General features: G+C 33.9%; 1 protein-coding gene across 2 annotated transcripts in view; it reads right to left on the reverse strand.

Annotated features, from left to right (window-relative positions):
- The window catches only part of VPS35L (VPS35 endosomal protein sorting factor like), a 106,331-nt gene that overhangs the window by 69,825 nt on the left and 17,224 nt on the right, over positions 1–19,282 (reverse strand). For both annotated transcript variants that reach the window (XM_007498179.3, XM_056806566.1), the window contains exons 8-14: positions 18,086–18,170; positions 15,978–16,037; positions 7,910–8,006; positions 7,278–7,325; positions 4,559–4,652; positions 1,038–1,115; positions 4–126 (exon numbers count right to left, since the gene is read on the reverse strand). In XM_007498179.3, coding sequence (XP_007498241.2) covers positions 4–126; positions 1,038–1,115; positions 4,559–4,652; positions 7,278–7,325; positions 7,910–8,006; positions 15,978–16,037; positions 18,086–18,170 — 585 coding nt within the window. The remainder of the gene's footprint in view (positions 1–3; positions 127–1,037; positions 1,116–4,558; positions 4,653–7,277; positions 7,326–7,909; positions 8,007–15,977; positions 16,038–18,085; positions 18,171–19,282) is intronic.

Below are 19,282 nucleotides of genomic sequence, written 5' to 3' on the forward strand. Positions count from 1 at the left end.
TACCTCAGGAGCATGATAAGCAATGCACTGCAGAATCCAATCAATAGCAGGAGAATACAAAGTAAGATACAATGGAATCTCCACTCCTTGTACCACCAATTGATTCTGAACTGTATCCCCATGAATCTAAAGGAAATATTTACACAAAAAATTATATGTATATATGTATATCTATATTTACATGTATATCTATTTTTCTACTTATTAAATATAAATTTTAAGATAAATATATGTTTATATTTGTATGTAAATATGTGTATATGCATAGGGTAGTTAGATGGTTCAGTGGATAGAAGCCTGGAGTTAGGAAGACTTGAATTCAAATCTGATCTCCAACACTTAATGGCTATGTGACCTCAGGCAAGTCACTACTTTATCTCTTTTTGGCTTAATCCCCTAGAGTAGAAAATGGCAAACCAGTACCTTTGCCAACAGAACCAAATAGAGAACATGGTCCATAGGGTCATGAAGAGTTGCATTCTACTGAGCAACAACAACAAATATATATGTGTGTGTTATACACACATACACATACACACACACATTCTGAACAGCAAAGCAATACACCAAAGAGAAAAATAAATCAAGGAATAATACATGGATTATTGGATTATATTATTGGATTAATTATATGGATATTCTTGTATCCTAGACAATTATTCCTCTCTCAGGTTGTTTAAGCTAGAAAAATATGCCAAAAACTTTCAAGCTCACTTAACTCAGCTGATTTGTAATGTATATGACAACGTTAGTAAGCTGATTAAAAAAATAGATATCATATGCTAATGGGAAAAAATAACCATCTGGAGATATTTCCTATTAACACATATTTTTAATAAGCTATATCTAGTCAGCACAATCAATACATTTTGACTGCCAAAAATGTATAGTTGCATAATTTCTTAGTGTAAACTCAATTTGAAGAACATGAAACATTTTCTCTTGGAAGACAAAACTGGATTGATTAATAAGACAAAAATAATTCAGCATACAACTGACCCATTAATCAGGTTTTTTTTTTTTTTAAGTTTTCTTACCTGTTTAAACGTAAGGAGAAAATCAAAAAAGTTCTTATTTAGATTTTCTTTGAGATGTGGAGCCACTTCCATTCCAACCTATAATCAAAGCAAAGTAAAACTATCTTTTAGCTCCCCAGCAGTTGATATTTACAGATGTCTTAAGGAACCAATCCTTAAGGAAAAAGGAAAACTCCAAAGTAAAATATATTGCTTAGTTTTTCTCTCCCTCTACAGAAAGTACAACTGTCACTCATTTTAAAGAAGATAATCAACCAAAAAAAGACCTTCAATACAAATTCTACTTTAATATTTTGTTGGTGTGGTTACTTCCTCCACAGATGTAAACCAAAAACCCTGGTATGCTTTAGCAGCACATCTTCCCTCTGGCCCCCCAAAAATCCAACCACCGTCTAGAGGTCAAATTTTTAGGCAAAGACTTGTGGAAAAGTAGCTAAATTGGTCTTCATTAGAAGTGTATATATACCCAGTCTCACAGTCAAAGTCTTTACTGCGTGGTACAATCAGCCAAAGCTTGAACTTCAATGGCATAGGTTTATGAACTTTGAGGTCACTTCAATGCTAGAATAAAGCACTATAGTATATTTTGGTGGAGCTTCATATCACTTTAAATATTAAATAAATATTAAATTAATTCCTTCTGTTACCAAATTAGCTCCTTGCAGAAGCATAACTGAGGAAGTAAATTTTTATATATTTTTTAAAGTTCTATATAAACAGAATGTGAAGCACATTACAGTACAAATCCAATTATTATAAGAATCAGTTATTCAAAACAGTAGTTTCACATTTGTAGCTGGAGAAAAGAGCTAGCTAATCATAGGGTACGTAATAAGTGTGTATTAGAATATATGGGAAAAGGTGTGGGCTAAGAAAGTAGGGGTGGCATGTTAAAAAACCCACATAAAACTAAGATCATGTTTCATAAAAGGGATAAAAGCTGAGAATAAAAGCAATTTTAAAATTTCATTTTTGTCACTAAAATGCAACAAGAAAAATAACTTCTGTGAAGTGAGACAATAGAAACAACAGGAAATCAGTAGGAAGATCAGGAACACACTGTCTGTAAACCACTTTGAACTGTCCCAAGAAAGGCAGATCATCATGATCAACTAGCCACACTGCATAATATATGTAAAAAACGAAATGCTGAAGAGTAAGAACATTGAATTAAAGCATCTAAAGAGAAATGTTACATCAAGTTGCATTCTATTCTGACTGCCTTACATTCCACTTAATCATTCCATAGAAGAGTTAATTATCTGTTAGGCACTAGCAGCAACAAAGAAAGGAACTGTGGACAAGTAGCACTAGAAAAGGAGAAGGAGACAGAACTTAAGAAGAAAAGATAATCATACTTTCCTTTTATAAACAGCTCCCTCCACCCCACCCTGGCCATGCTACCCACTCAAATCTTTTGTTTGTTTCTTTCCAAGGAAATCAAATGAATGGTTTGGACCCTGCTTTGGGTGAGGATCACTTTTTCCCCCCAATGTGGCACTTTCATCTCCCACACTCCGGTTTTCTACATTTGTCTCAGATTGTTCCCCAGTTAATTAATGGGTTATTACTTATACTCTTAATATTAAAAAGTCTTTATAGCCACCTAATGTGAAGAATTTATACATGTCCTAGATTTATTAGGATGTATCAAAGGCAAGATCTATTGTTAACACTATTTTAGTCTGTCCCTCCTACGAGGCAGCACTTTAAAGCTATAGCCACTGCTGACTATTAAAAGATACTTTGTTTGCTACATTATCATCTACTAGGTTTCCTCATTTCCTTCTTAAAGTAAATCTAAAAGAATAAGGTCTTCCCCCCTCAACTAGCTGATTTTTAATAAGAAACATTATTAAGGCACAAGAAGGGTCATTTGATTATAAGCCTATTGTCATAAACTGCCATCATGACACAAAGCCTAGAACATCATTTTTACATGATAGGTGCTAAGTAAATGCTGACTAATTAAGGAATTATTTGATTCTTAATAAATTCAAAACTTGCAGTTTTTGGGAAAACATTCTGTATACATTGCATTCACAAGTAATTATAAAAACACACAATATGCCATAAGTAGGTGGAGATATGTTGATATAAAAGGGGAAAAAAAAAAGCCTCAAAGCAATTATTTGTGTTATTGTCAGTATTTTTTAAAAAATCTATAAAATTCCCCTATAAAATGAGTATCTTATTCATTCTGAGGGCATTTGCTATGATTATCTGATTTCTTTTGTGACCAGTTAAGAGACCACACAGCCTCCACCACTGCTTTATATGTTGGGGGGGAAAAAAACAAAATCAAAACCAATAGTCTATTTGCTTTAATAACAAACTATAGCTTTGTTCTCAAAGTATTTTAAAGTTCATCAGAATCTCAAACATTGTGTCTGTTTTAAAAACTAATCATGCTGATGTCAGCATACTGTAATGCCTCCATTTGGCTTGGCAGTGACCCTGGATTTTCAAAGGTTATGTCAACTGAATACAAGTTGGGGCAGGTTCTACCAAACCAGAAAGAGTTGGAACATGGCCTTGATAGGCTAGTACTGTCCAACACCCACCAAGGGAAACCTACCAAGTCAAATTCTAAGAGGCCTCATCAATACTTGGTAATGAATATATTTTTGTCAAAGAGACCAATGAAACAAAGCAACATGAGATGACTATCTCCATCAGTAGAATGTCAACTCCTGGAGGGTAGAGACTATTTTATCTTTGTCTTTGTACCCTGGGCACCCAACACAAAACCTGTCACAAAGTAAATAGGTAATAAGTTATTGTTGAATTGAACTAGAGGGAGTACCTATACCATGAAATCACAGACCTTCAGAAATATTACAGTAATAATGATGTCAATATAAACAGTAACCATTGTTCCCAAAACTACAAGAGAAACCTGGACAAAAACATTTTATTTACAAATGGAAAATGAAATATTTCAATACTTCAAGAACCAGAGGGTTCACAACCCATAACTAAGGAGCAAACTGAAATCTTGGGCTGATACAAAAGAAAAGGACAGAGTTAATCCCATGACTGACTTTGCAACTTGTCACTATTCTAAAGGGTCTCCATACTTTGCAAGTGGCAAAGAATTAAGTTGTTTCCAAGTCCCTTTGATATGAACACAAATGCACTGAAATCAAGTCACTGGTTTATCAAAATGTCTTTTGAACAAATGAAAACCAATCTAATGATGATATGTAGTCTTTAGGATTCCATTTTTGCCTTCCATCTTAGGAAGAACTGAGAAAAATTATTACTGAAAAAGGTTGATTTTAAGATCTTACATAGCCATATATATAACTTATATAATCAAGTTAAGACTATTGTGAAATTAATTTTTCAAACAACAGGATTGAGGAGCACTTTCTGTTAAAGATTCATTCACTAGAATCAGCAGCTAATAAAGTCATTCTTTCAATGACCTATGAGGAAGCAAAGAAGGAGAAATGTGAACATTTAAGGAAACATCACAAGCATACATTTTAAATAGCACTCATTAAATCAAAGCTTACCCTGCACAGATATGCCCTGGCATATACTGAAACCAAAGGATCGCCAATTCCTCTAATCATACATGTCAGTCTGGGAAGACATTCTGAAATCCCTCTGTTAGAAGCAAAGGAACAAAAAAAGTCAGTATTATACAGAGATTTAAGAATATCATTAACTTTTTTATGTAAATCTAAGAATTCTGATTTAAATTTTTATGAAGGGAGCAATATGACAGAAGAGTTCAGGCACCAATCAAATTCAACATCGTGAGTTTTAAAAGACATCATTTTTATTCCTTGGTACACTTTCTCCCAATGGCTATCCTAATCCTTCTTTCTTACTTAGAAGTCTCTGAGAGTAAGGTGGGCCTATCTTTTACTATTAAATTAATAAGAAAGACTGGTCTACAATCACTTGTCTCCATTTATTCAACTCACTCCAGCTCTAGTAATCTGGCTTTCATCTGTATCACTCAAGTAAAATTCTTCATTCTGAGGACACAAATGGCTTTTTAGTTACAAATTCCAACAGTTCTTTTCTCAGTATCATCTGACCTTTCTGTAGCATTGAACCCTAATGATTACCCCCATCTCATAGTTTGCTTTGGCTCTTTTCCTGCCCCCTAAATTATTCCTTCTCAGTTTCGTTTAATGTACCCCTACTGGTAACACAGGGCTCAGAACATAGTAGGTACTGAAGGAATTGATTGATTTCAATAATTATCTCTATGCAGATGACTAAACTTTATATATCTGGCCCTATTCTAAGGCTCCAGGTCTGTATTTCCAATTCCCTCTTTAAGAGTTTAATATCTCAACAACCAACACCTCAAATTCAACATCTCCAAATCATCCCCCCCCCCCAAAAAAATGATCTATTTGTGTTGATGGTACCATTAGAATTCCCAATTACCTAAAATGGAAGGCTCCAGGCCACAGTCAAGAATCACATTTGACCATTATCTTTCCTACTCCCCAATATCCAATAGAATTTTCTTCTATCTATTCCCTTCCCTCTACTCAGACTGCCATCAAATCAGCCCAAACTTCACTATTTCTGGCACAGACCATTATGTTAGCCTTCAATTGCTTCCTAAACCTAAATATATCCTTTATACAACTGCCAAAATAATTTTCTAATGCAGATGTGACTGTCATTTGTAATAGCTGTTCCCCCCTAAATAAAGGAAAAAACAACCTCTTCAGCCTGACATTTAGACCCCTTCATTATATGGCTCCAGCCTACTTTTCCAGCCTTCTTTCATGTTATTCCACTTTAGGAATTCAGTGTTACAGCCAAACTGGGTTTTTATTTTTCTATATTCTTGGCTTACAATATCCTATCTCCATGTATTCCTTTTTTTTTTTTAAACCCTTACCTTCTATCTTAGAAACATATTAAGTTCCCAGTTTCTAAAGCAGAAAAGTGGCAAGGGCTAGGCAAATCCAGTTAAATGATTTGCCCAGGGTCATATATCTAGAAAGTATCTGAGATCATATTTGAATCCAGGATCTCATATCTCCAGGTCTGGCTTGCTATCCACTGAACTACCTAGCTACCCCAAAGAATTTGTTTTTAGAAACCATGAGCTTCTGTATTAGTACCAATTCTAAGACAAAAGAGTGGCAAGAGTAGGCAATCAGGAATAAGTGACTTGCCTAGTTAGGAAGTATATGAACCCAGATTTGAATTCCAGTCCTCCCAATTCTGTCCACTGTGCTACCTAGCTGCTCCATGTATTCTCACAACCTATGCCCTACCCCTGAAATATGCTCCCTCCTAACTCTACTTCATTCAAGGCACAAGTTGGATACCTCATCCTCCATATAATTTTCCCTAATACCCCATTTGCCTAGATGAAAGGATTCTCTCTACCACATTTTATAGAATTTTGGACAGATTTTCTTTTGTCATCATAACGTCCCAATTTCCATTGAACATTTTGTGTCCCAATTTCAATCACTGTACATTTGAACAAGTCTAACTGCTTTGCAAAAGGCAGATTTTTGTAAGAATTTGATGAACTGGTATAATTCTATCAATGATCTCCAACTTAATCTGTAACCCTTACTGTGTAACAAACTACTTAAGTAAAAGATTTATTTCTAACATATCTTTGGGTCCTCATCTCACTTTTACAACTTTCCTAGTTTCTTTCCATCTGTTTGGCACTCAATTTCCCTTCTCTCTGAGCATTATTTTTTCCCATTATTTCTCTTTCTTCAAATTGAGTGCAAGTCTTTTTGCTGCCTTTCACTCATATACTGAATACACTACCATTGGCCTATCAGGCTTAGCTTACAGAGGTGGTCCAAATCAATACTACTGATGATGCCTTTATCCTATGATCCATTTATCCTATGGTTCTGGTACTTCCCATTCATGGAAGTTATCATCCATTACAAATGTTTCTTGAGTACCCACATTATCCTAAAAAACTGGACCAAAGATATCATAGCCCAGTTGGGCTGAATAACAAATAAAATCAGTAAAAATTCATTGAAACTTGGGCTATTCATGATCCCGTGCTGGGCACTTTGGTGACAGAAAGTAATACAAAACACAGTTCCTGCCCTCAAATAATTTATAATCTATTTAGTATTTGGCAAATGTTACTAAAATATTTGACTACTAAAAGTAGACCTAGAACCTATATAAAAGCCTCAACAAATTTTTTATGAAAGTGAAATGACTATGCATCAGAATTTTGCTGTTCTATACATCTGGCATCATTCTTACGTTTTGGACAAAAATTTGTTGCAGTTCAGGATGGCTGCTTCCACATAGCTACAATAGAAATGTTTAAGGAAAAAATACTTAGGATATATCCTCCTTAGTAGGGAAGGCAGAAACATGGCTACTCTCCTATTCTAGTTACCTATAACTTCTGGAAATAACCAAATAGAATTTAGTTAGCTGACATTTGGTGTATTTTATGCTTACCTCACAGGATTGCTGTGAAAACAAGTGAGATAAATATGAAGCATTTGACAAAGTTAAAGTGCTATGCAAACGTTAGTAATTATTATATTTTGTTTTCTAATTTGTAGTTATATTTTAAATAAAATTTGGAAAATCATTAAGTGTTCATTTATGTTTCATTCAAAACAAATTGCAAAATGGGGGTTTATAATTAAAACTTTATCAGGGCATAAGAAAGACTACGTAATTAAGATATGGTTAGTATGAGAAAGATAATCTTCATTAGAAAGCAATGGGCTCCTAATTTTCTGTGCTCTCCTTTTTTTCAAACAAACAAACCACTGGGTAAGAAAAATGACTAAATTTTCCATAGAGTGTTCATTCATATGGCTTCTACTAACAGAAGAGATTTCAGCCTCTCTTTAAGATGACCAGGAAAAAAAGGATACAATCTGGGAATAAGTTCCCTGATTGAAGCAATCTTGAAAAACCAATTTAAGCAAGTTTCTTTGGCCGTGTCATTTACATTCTCTGGAGAAAAGTGATCTGTAACAAAAAAGTAAACATCTTTAAGAATTTTCCTTCCTATATAAAGGATCTATGCTCCTGCACACCCTGTAACAGTGAAACCTTTGCCATAAAACACAGACATCAAGATTCAAGAATCCTAATCTTCTGGCTTCTTCTCTCTTCTTCCTCCCCCCAACAATGCAGATGTATTCCATATCCACAAATAACTGACTTCTACAATGCAAACTATGAAAACTACATCTGAAAAGATGGAAATAGTTAAAAAATCTATAATGTACTTAACTATTTGAAATAAAATCTCAATTTCTGAAAGTATCACATTAGCCAGAAATACCATGGCCTTGTATAATAAAACCTGGAGAGGGAATTCTAATATTTTACTCACCTGAGACCTCAGTAACATCTCTACAAGTCAATTATAGAAAGATTTCTCAACTAGAGAACAAATAAAGTAATATGCAATTGTTTATTCTAAATTATCTTCCAAAATATAACAGCACCCAGCCACATCTAAACCAAACCAAGAGGGAGTCATTTAATTTTCTTTTAGAATAGCAAATTAATTTTTGCAGGAAATGTTTCTCCTTTTGTTCCTAGCACTTAATGACAGAAGATTAGTGATAAGCTTTTGATATATTCATCAACAAGAAAAATTCACAGTGTAGTGACAGCAGAGAACAATAGCTAATCATAGCTGTCTGAATTTAAAAGATATATTATTGAGCATCTTTTTCCTTTGGACTCTTTGATAGGCTTCATTACACATAACATTAAGTACCATACTTGCTTTGTTCAAAAAATAATGAAAATGGGGCAACTCTTTGGCTAGGTAGAGTGCCAGGCCTGGGGTTAGGAGGATCTGGATTCAAATCTGGCCTCCAATACTTCCTAGCTTTGTGACTCTACACAACTCACCTAATCCCAACTGCCTAACCCTTACACTCTTCTGCCTTTGATCTGATACTTTGTATCAATTCTAAGACAAAAGGGAAAGGTTTAAAAAAAGCAATGAAAACATACCAACTAATGTACAAAAAGATATCACCTTCAAAACTACTTATTTCTCTCTAGAAAGAATAGACAAAAGGCTTGAGGATATTTTTTGAAGTTTTTGTGAACTGCCAGTATTGAATTATGGAATCATAAGAAACCTTGAAAATCAGCTTGTCCAATTCTCTCAAAAGGAAACTGAGTCTTTGTAGTAAGCAAAGAAAGACTGAAAAATGATTGGTAGGAGCATGTTACATAGAATCACATGAGAGCCTGGGTCAAAATTCCAAGGGGGGTATGGTCCCAACTGAAACCAGACTTCTTGCTGAAGCTTTTGGAGGTAGCTGTGATTTCCAACTATCTACAAGATATCTTGGCCCTTGTGAGATACCAGCTTGAGGAGATGTGAACAGGCTGCTGGCAGCTACATTGAAGACCAAGGAAAGAACCATCAAATCTCTACTGGACCTAAATTGGACTTTACCTCTGGGATCTTGGCCCATATCTGGACTCTGTTTGGGGGGAACTTAACTTATTTAGCTAAGGAAATTAGTCAATAGGGTAGTATAAAGGAGAATTAGTTTTGTGGATAAGATTAAGAAATTTCCCTTCTCCTTTGTTACCCTCATTCCTATCCCATTTCCCATTAATAAAATCAAAATATTTAGATGTTTACCTCTTGTCTCTTCCCCTTATACATTCCATAATAACAGCTTCAAGAAGTCAAGTGCTCAAGGTAACACAGAAATTTTGTGCAGAGCAAGAACTAAAACCCAAGTCACCCGTCCTCTATTCTAGGGTTCTTTCCACTACTTCAGTCTCTAACACAATGTGAACATACTAGAATTATACTACAGCTGAGTTGTGCTAAATCTATAGATTAGATGCTAAATATATGTCTATAATCAATCAACAATAAGATTTGACACTAAGTGTGAAAAAGAGGGAAAATATTAGTTCTTTTCTGTAGGATCTGAATTTTTTCCAAGAGGAACAAGTAATCACATTTCTTAAATTGTAATCCAGAAAAACCTTAACAAAGTAACAAAGAGCAGAGATTTTTCTTTTCCTGCTTTAATTATTCTGAGGCTATGTTTGTTTCTCCATCAGGACACCAAGTTTATGTGGAAATATAGGGGAGAGGATATAATTCATTACATCTGCCAATTCCCACCCCCAATAGCTAAAGGTCTATTACATAATAGTGCTACAGGGTGTGAGGTCATTTTAGTTAAAATTTTCCCTGACTGCCAAGTCAGTTAAGGATACTGCTAATACCAACATAGCAAAAACAGTTTGAGGTGAAAAAAAAAATCAAATACATGAATTCTAACAACTTACAGTAATGCAACAAAATGTCTTTTGATTCTTAAACATTAGAAGTAACACACAGAGCAAAAAGACTCTTCAGGTATACATCTCATCAGAAAAGCCTAGTCAAACTAACACTAATGTCATGAAATTTCATACTTTCCATGGACCAAAAAGATACTGGTAGCTTTCACAATTCATAGAGTCATGCTTTATTATCATTTTTTGGATGCAAATAGCTAAGATATTAGATCATCAGTGAGATGTTTTATTGAAATACAAAGAATGGATATAAATTACTACTGAACCTCTTCTAATTACACTTAATTTCTTCAGGCATAACCAATTTCAAATGCTTATTTCATTGCAGATAAAATTCATTCCCAAGATCATGGAGCTCAGGAATTCTTTTGTAACATTTGTACTCTCTCAATTTCAGTTCTTGGAACAGGTGAAAACACATACAAGTGGAATCTCTTTATTCAGGAAAAAAAATGGGAAAATGTTCACCACCACCACAACAACAACAACAATAACAAGTATTTATTAAGTCCATACCAGCAAGGCACTAACTAAATTCTGGGAATACAAAGACAAAAACTAAAGTGTCTGCCCATCCTCAAAGAGATTACATTCCACTGAGTATAAACCCAAATAAAATGAAAGCTCTGGTACAACACACCAAAAATCAAGGAAAGAAATACTTGTTTGGGAAGTGTACATCTGGTCTTTAAAAAATTTTAATGTTATTTAAAATTTTTCCTGGAATATAAAAAGTTATTGCTTGCAAAATTGAATAAGCTTCACATGTGCTGGGAAAACTAGAATAAAATTCTAAGTAAGACAGCATCTTATTCTATGTAATAATTAATAAATAATATTTCTATAGCACTTTAAAATTTACAAAGCACTTTTACACATTATCCCAGTTGATCTTCATGAAAACACCAAGAGGTGCTATTATTATTCTCATTTTATAGCTAAAGAAACTGAATCTGAGAGATGTTACTTTTCAGGCCCACAAAGCTAATCAATAACCCCAAGACTAGCAGTTTATATTCTATGCCAATAAACTGCCTATGTGGTACAATAAATTTCAAAAGAATACATAACTTAAATATAAAAAAAAAACACCTTCCGTAAAAGTTAGGAGAGAATGCAAAAAGGGAATCCTACAACTAGAAGTTGAGGGAAGGGCAAGGAGAGGGAGATTCTTAACCAAAAAAAGAGATCATAAAAAAGAAAGACAATGTCAATTGTGAAAAAATTTTAAAGTCATAGAATAAATAAAATCAATGTAGCTAGAATAAAGGGAAACTATTAAATGTGAGAAAAAATTCTGCATAAAATATCATCCATAAATCTGATATCTAAAACATAAAAGAAACTGACACAAACACAAAACTGGGATATAAGTGATCAAAGGATAAGAATCAACAATTTTCAAAGGAAAAAAATGTAAAGTATCAATGAACATGAAAGAAAAAGAAGTCTTATTGCTGATAGGATAAATTAAAAATAATACAGATTTTTTTTAATTTAAAGTTTTCCCCTGAAAGAAGAAAAGATGATAAAAAGTCAGTGGTGATAAGACTGTAAATTGGTTCAACCATTGTGAAAACTAATTTGGAATTTTGTGGAAAATTACTCAACTACTCATATAGTTTGATGAAGCAATTTCCCCTATAGATTATATATCTCAAAGAAGTCAGAAGAAGGAAAAATCCTGCATTTGTATATATGTACATAGATAGGGAGGTATAGAAGTATATAATATGTGTGTGTCCATATGTATGTATGTGTATGGGATAATCACAAAATGTTGGGGACAAGGGCAGCTAGGGCGCTCATTGGATAGAGAACGAAGCCTAGAGATAGGAGATCCCATGTTCAAATCTGGCATCAGACACTTCCTGTGTGACCCTGGGCAAGTCACTTAACTCCAAATTTCCTAGTCCCTACCACTCTTCTACCTTGAAACTGAAACTATTCAAAGACAAAAGGTTTAAGAGTTTTAAAACAAAACAAAAAACATTGGGAACAAACTGAGAATGCATTAATGAGGATTAGGCTGCCCAAATTGAAAAATGTGAATCTAATGGAATGCTGTGCCATAAGAAATCCTGAATGTAAGAGATTCTGAGAGCCATGGGAAAACCTGTATGAACTGATGCAAAATAAAAGCAAGCAGAATAAGAAAAAACAATATTTCTGATTAAAATAATTTATATTTTCTTTATAGTAAAAATATAAAAGGCATCTGAAAGCTCACTGTAGTAAGAAATCTTTTTCAGGAAAACAAATGATGAAACAACAGCACCCTCTACAACAGGGGTCCTAATTTTGTTTGTGTCATTCTCGTGTAGCCTATGGAACCCTTCTCAGAATAATTTTCTTAAATGCATAAAATAACATACATACATTACAAGGGAAACCAATCATAGTGACAGTTGTCTAAATGTTAAAAAAACAAAACAAAACAAAAAACCTCAGAATAAAAATTCCTGCTCTACACAGTAGAAAAGCAAGCCTATTTAGAAGTTGCAATGTGAAATATGTTGTCAAATGTGGTCTCTATATCAGCTGTTTCTGCTTAACTCTTTTTTTGCTTAAAAAAGTTCAATAGCATGAAGGAAGAAAAACTGGAAAAATTTTAAAATAATTAGATTACCTACACCTAGGAAAACACCAGAAAACTGCACTGGCCATGAAATAATCTTACAGTCAAGAGACTAAATGAACTATGGGAGTAAAAAATGTCTTTAAATACTATCAGAGAAGCTAGACACTACTTGTTTCAGGGAGCTCTTTTCCCAACTATACCCAATCTAATCTAATCTAATTCTAAAGCCAAACATTCTAATCTTGAAAATTAGATCTGAGAACAATCAGTTAAGTACAATAATGCACAATCAGCAATCTGTAAAAACTCATTTAATATTCAGGATTGGTGGGAATATGAAGCCAAAATGTGAAATGCAAGTTAGCAACCTCCTAGGGCCAAAAGTAACCAGAAAAGAATAAAATCACAAAATGTTGGAACTGAATAGATGCTTTCCAAATGTTTGTGAAAGTGAGTTCAATTCTCTCAAAAGGCAAATGAAGAAACTGACTCCAAGAGGCAAAATAACTTGTCTGCAAATTGTACACTATGCTTAGAACTTAAGATTCCTGACTCCTCTTCCTAGGCTCTTTCTGCTAAACCACAATGGCTCCATTTTGGAATACTAACAGTTTCAAAAAAAAGGTATTAAGATTTGCAAACTGATACAAAGAAGAGCAATAATAAAAATGACAAAAGAAAAAGGGAATTTCTACTAGACTGATTTATTTTCAACAACAGACTCTCATCTCCCAATTCAGTCCTCATTCAAGATATAAGAATAAAGGAGAGGCGGTCACTACCCCTACCTTTTATTTATCCATTCAAAAGTTATTAAGTGCCTGCTCTGTGCCAAGCACTGTGCTAAATGCTGATGATACCTCCCCAAAAAGGCAAAAGATAATCAATTGCTGGGAACAGAGTTGGCATAGTAAATAGAACTTCAGGGCTGGAGTGGAGAAGGTTCTCTCTAATTTTCAAGATTAGAATGTTTGGCAGGGTATAGTTGGGAAAAGAGCTCCCTGAAACAAGTATTCAAATTTGGCCTCAGACACTTCCTAGCTATCTGACCTTAGGTAAATCATGTAATCCTGTTTGCATAGTCCTTCCTTTCTATCTTTGGATTGTTACTAGGACAGAATATAAGGGTTTTTAAAAAAATAGACCCTCCCTGCCCTCAAGAAGCTTGCAATCTAATCAGGGAGACAACATGCAAATAAATATATATGCAAAGCAAGTTATATATAGGATACATGGGAAATAATTAAAAGAGGGGATAAACTGGAATTAAGAAGGATTATGAATGGCTTCCTGTAGAAGGCAAGATTTTAGTTAGGATATAAAGGAAATCAGGGAGATCAGTAGTCAGAGCAGGGGAAAGAGAACATTCCAGGTATGAAGGACAGCCAGAGAAAATTCCTGGAACCAAGAAATGGAGTGTCTTATTCATAGAACAGCCAAAAGGTCACTAGTGTCACTAAATTTACAATTATATGTCAAGAAGTACGGTGGAAGAAAACCAGAAAGGCAGAAGGAGACTCAATTATGAAAGGTTTTGAATATTAAAAAGAGCATTTTGCATTTGATCCTAGAGGCAACAGGGAGCAACTGAAGTTTACTGAATAAGAGAGTTTGACATGGCATGATCAGCCCTATGTTTTAGGAAAATCACTTTAGAGGCTGAATGGAGGATGGGCTGAAGTTGGGGATAGACTTGAAGCAGGATGATCTGCCAGTAAGCTATTACAAAAAATCTAGATGTAAGATGATGAGGACCTGCTCAAGAGTAGCAGTTGTTTCAGAGGAGAAAAAGGGGCATGTGTAGATGTTGCAAAGTTAAAACTGAGAGGCCTTCACAACAGTTTGGATATGGAAAGTGAGAGATACTGAGTATGGTGTTGCCCTCTACAGTAACAGGGAAGGGAAGGGGAGGAGATAAGGCAATTTAGGGAGAAATATGAATTCTCTTTTGCACACGTTGAGTTTAAGATGTCTATTGGACATCCAGTTCGAAACATCTGAAAGGCAGCTGAAGATGTGAGACTGGAGGTCAGGAGAGAAACTAGAGCAGAAGAGGTAGCTATGAAAATCATCACCATTAAGATGGTAATTAAATCCACTGAAACTGATGAGATCACCAAATGAATTAGTATAGAGAAAGAAGAGAAGAAGGCCCAGGACAGAATCCTACATAAGGATTTTGTAAAATGGTAATATAGAAAGAAAATAAGAAAAAAGGCAAGAGAAGAACAGACGTAGAAATTCCTTAAATCCCATGCTATCAGATGACTAATAATTAATTTTACAACATTAAAGAAGGTCATCAAAGAAACGTGTTCAAAAAGGAAAGGCTAGTCAGACAATAACAACAAGAGATAACCAATGAACAATTCATTCCACTGGTATCTTTTAGAGGTCAAGAAAAATTAAAGAAGGTCCCCAGAAGGGAACTTAGAGGAGAAGACATGGACAAAATAAGCAGGCAGAGATGTACTGGAATCCTCCATTTCTATTAATTGAGGAAACATTCACTTCAATAAGATCATAGATTCTTTTGTGTAAATAGGTAAGAACTGATCAATTAGTGGTACCTGTTGTGTACCCTCCCTCTTTTTATCTACATATTTACAATGAATATATATATGTATATATATATACATATATTATCCACTACTGCTAAACCTGTGTTAAATGTATATTAAAAGGCAAAAAAAATAGTTCTAAGGAATCAAGATTTTAGAAATATCAAGGTGACAAAATAAATTGGCATGAAATAAAAATCTATCTAAATCTAGTTCCACCTAACTCTCTTGTGTTCAAAAAAAGTGAAGCAAATTCAAATTACTTTCCTTATTAACCTGACCCATTTAAAAATCTCTAGAGTTCCTACAGTACAGAATCTATTCAGAAATCTGTTAATGATGTGTTTCTTCTGAACATACCAAAAAAAATAATACAAGTATAACAGATCTTAAATTTTACATATAAAGCATATATTCAGGAGACTCACTGTACACCCCAAAATTACTGCAATCATTAAAGCAGTAGAATTAACAAAGGTAGTGGGTCATTTATAAAATTACCTGGCAAAGCACTGCGGTTGTCCACACACATGGAAAAGATTCGCTCGTATACTAATTTTCCTATGGAAAGGAGGAGGAAATGACATGGCATTGAGACATTATACAACTAAGAAACAATTTTTAAAAAAAGTTTCCTTAGCTAAGAACACGGAGGTCATCTCCCTGAATGTTTTAAACTTATATCACGCTGCCACCTAGTGAGTTTAAAATTTAAAGTAAAATTTTTACTCTATTCCAGAAACAAATAAAACAACACACTGAGGACTTCTCCATGGGACAGAGGTCAGGAAATACCAAGGCTGAAAGGAGTTTTGTTGCTCTTCATTTACTCAATGAACAATCCATGTTGTACTTGACTATGTCAACAGCAGGAAGATAAAAAAAAGTATTAAAATTTGGGATGTGGTGGCATAGAGAGACAAATAGAGAGGCTGAGGAAATGTTTTCATGAAGGAGTCACTCCAGCATTTGAATATTAGAAGCAAAGAAAAAAAAATCACTAGTTTAAAAAACTGGTTTTTAATAGTCCCAAAGAGATAAGAATTCAATTAACTTACTATTAAATCAAATTAAGACAATAAAATAGGTTCAATAATTATTCTTTAACTACTTTATAGAAAATTACTAAAGTAGTTTTAGAAAGATCTTCTATATTACAAAATGTTTTTAAGCAGTACTTTTGTGGTAGAAAAGAACTGGAAACAAAGTAGATGCTCAGCAAGTGGGAAACAGATGAACAAATTGTGAGTCATGAATGTAATGGAATATGACTGTAAGAAATGATGAATATGAATGCAGAAGAGTGAGGGAAGACATAAATTGATACAAAGTAAAGTAAGCACAAGAAAAACATTACACAACCACAGGAAAGAATAACACAATGGAAAGAATAACTATAAAACAATTAAAAATGAAAGTAACAAAATCACAAAAAATAAGCTTAGGGTCACAGAGATATGAGAAGATACTCTTCCCACCTCTTTTTAGATGTTAGTGTGACACTGCATGTTTTCAGATTTTTTTCAATATATTAATTTGTTTTACTGACTTCTTATTTTTTTGTTCTTCCTTTAAATTTTGTTGTTATATGAGAGGGTTCTCTGAAAGGGGGAAGGGAAAGGTTATAGAGCAGTGGTTCTCAACCTTTCTAATGCCGTGACCCCGCAATACAGTTCCTCATGTTGCAGTGACCCCAAAACAAGAAATTATTTTGGTGGCTACTTCAAAACTGTAATTTTGCTACAGTTATGATTCAGAATGTAAATACTTGATATGCATTATGCATTCTCATTGCTACAAATTGAGAGGCTGAGAACCACTGTTATAGAGGAAATGTAAGCAATGTAAAAGAACAGATATCAATAAAAATTTAATTAAAAAAAAAGATGAGAGCTCATTGGAGCAGGGAACATTTTTGTTTATCTACATGTCTCTCCAGAACTTAGGATAGGCTTTTGATAAAGTAAGTTCTAAATATATCTTTTTCACTGCATTTAGTTAAGGTGGGATGAATTAATTATTTGACTGAATAAGTAGTATTGTCATCTGTGCCATTTACCCATGAGCAATTAATTAACATTGCTCTAATTATTTAGGCTACCTTTATTACCGTCAAGAGTGTTCTGTAGTTGTAGTCTATGCAATTCACCAATAAGAGTTCATAATCAAATAAGAAACAGAGTACAGATAAAACAGACAATTCTGATGACATAAAATTTGTATAAAATTAAAAATTTTTGCACAAACTGGTTAACTATTTCCTTTTTCTTAGTTTGTTGGAAGGAAGGGAGAGAAAGAGGAGAGAGGGAGGGAGGAAGGAAGGGAGAAAGGGAGGAAGGGAAGAAGGGAGGGAGGAGAGAGGGAGGCAAGGAAGGAGGGAGGAATGTTTCTAAAGAAATGTTTCTAAAAATGAAATCAGCCAGTGAGTTGTAACGTACCAAGATTCTATTAAAAGTATGTATTTGTTAGAAGGTAAAAAACAACATAGACAGGTTCTTCCTGAGCAGTGATTCATTTAAACCATTTAAATTTCTCTGAAGAGATTCAAATTTATTTCACCTATAAAATGATAAAAAAAAAAACTTTCCCTAGGTCTTGCCAGCACTTACCAAATGTATCAAGTATATCAGTGATGAGGACAAATTTGCTTGGGTAGAACTGGATTACTGATGTGTCGGAAAGAAGTTTAGAACACTAGAAAAGCAAAAAATAGTAATAATAATAATATTCATCATAAAGAGTCTGACTTAGAATTCTTTAATATTGGAAAACATCACAACCATTTAGGTAAGGGATCCCAAAATCCTTCAATGCCTACTTTAAAATGAGTGAATAAAAAAATATTGCATTATTTTTTAAGGGCCAAACACTTTGCTGAGTGATAAGCATACAATAAGAAAAACAAGGCAGGGTGCAGGTAGGTGGCTCAGTGGATAGGGTAATGGAGATGGAAGCCTAGAGATGGAAGATCCTAGATTCAAATCTGACCTAAAACATTTCTTAGCTGTGTGATCCTGGGCAAGTTACATGATTTTTCCTGAGCTAATTTTGTTTTGAAGCTTACCTATAAAAACCTTCATATCTATTGAGTACATGTTACTAAAAAATCAAACCTCCAAAAAGAGTATTAAAGTTTAAGAGAACATAACAAGCATTCTGCCTTGATTATATCTTCAACTAAAGAAGGAAACACTTAAAATATATGAAGAATGAAGTATGGCCTCTTATTAAACAAATGTTTAGCTAATAAAAGCTTCCATGTTGTTCTTTTATTCGGGGGGAAAAAAGAGATGAAATAAAATCTCCCCAGAATGAAGCTTAGGAAGTTAGTTTTAGAATAGAAGCATAACTTAAATCTATGGAGAGTTCTTGCCAATAAAAATATTTTGGAGAAACACTTGCTGATACAGAGAATTCTTCACCTAAACTACACAGCAAGCAACTCACATCACATGTCTCTGGAATGAGATGATCTTCCTTCAATAATATTTACTTTGTAAAATAATAACAGTCTTTGAACAGATATAAGTTATAGTTTGTCCACATGTCCTGAGACCCCAAAAAAATATTCAGTAGGATCCAAAGATTCATTTTAATGAGATTTCAAATATCTAAAGCAAAGAATCTCAGACTCTATTAAATCTCCTTTCAAAAGAAACAAGAAAATAAATGTTACCACTACTGAAGTACTGACAATGGTGAAAGCTGACAGTATAAAATAAAAATAATGTCACTCTGGAAGTCTTTTATAACATATCTATAAAAATAACATCATTTAAATGACTCATACTAGTATAAATCACAAA

This window comes from Monodelphis domestica, chromosome 7 (assembly GCF_027887165.1).
Source record: "Monodelphis domestica isolate mMonDom1 chromosome 7, mMonDom1.pri, whole genome shotgun sequence".
NCBI classification, from domain to species: Eukaryota; Metazoa; Chordata; class Mammalia; order Didelphimorphia; family Didelphidae; genus Monodelphis; species Monodelphis domestica.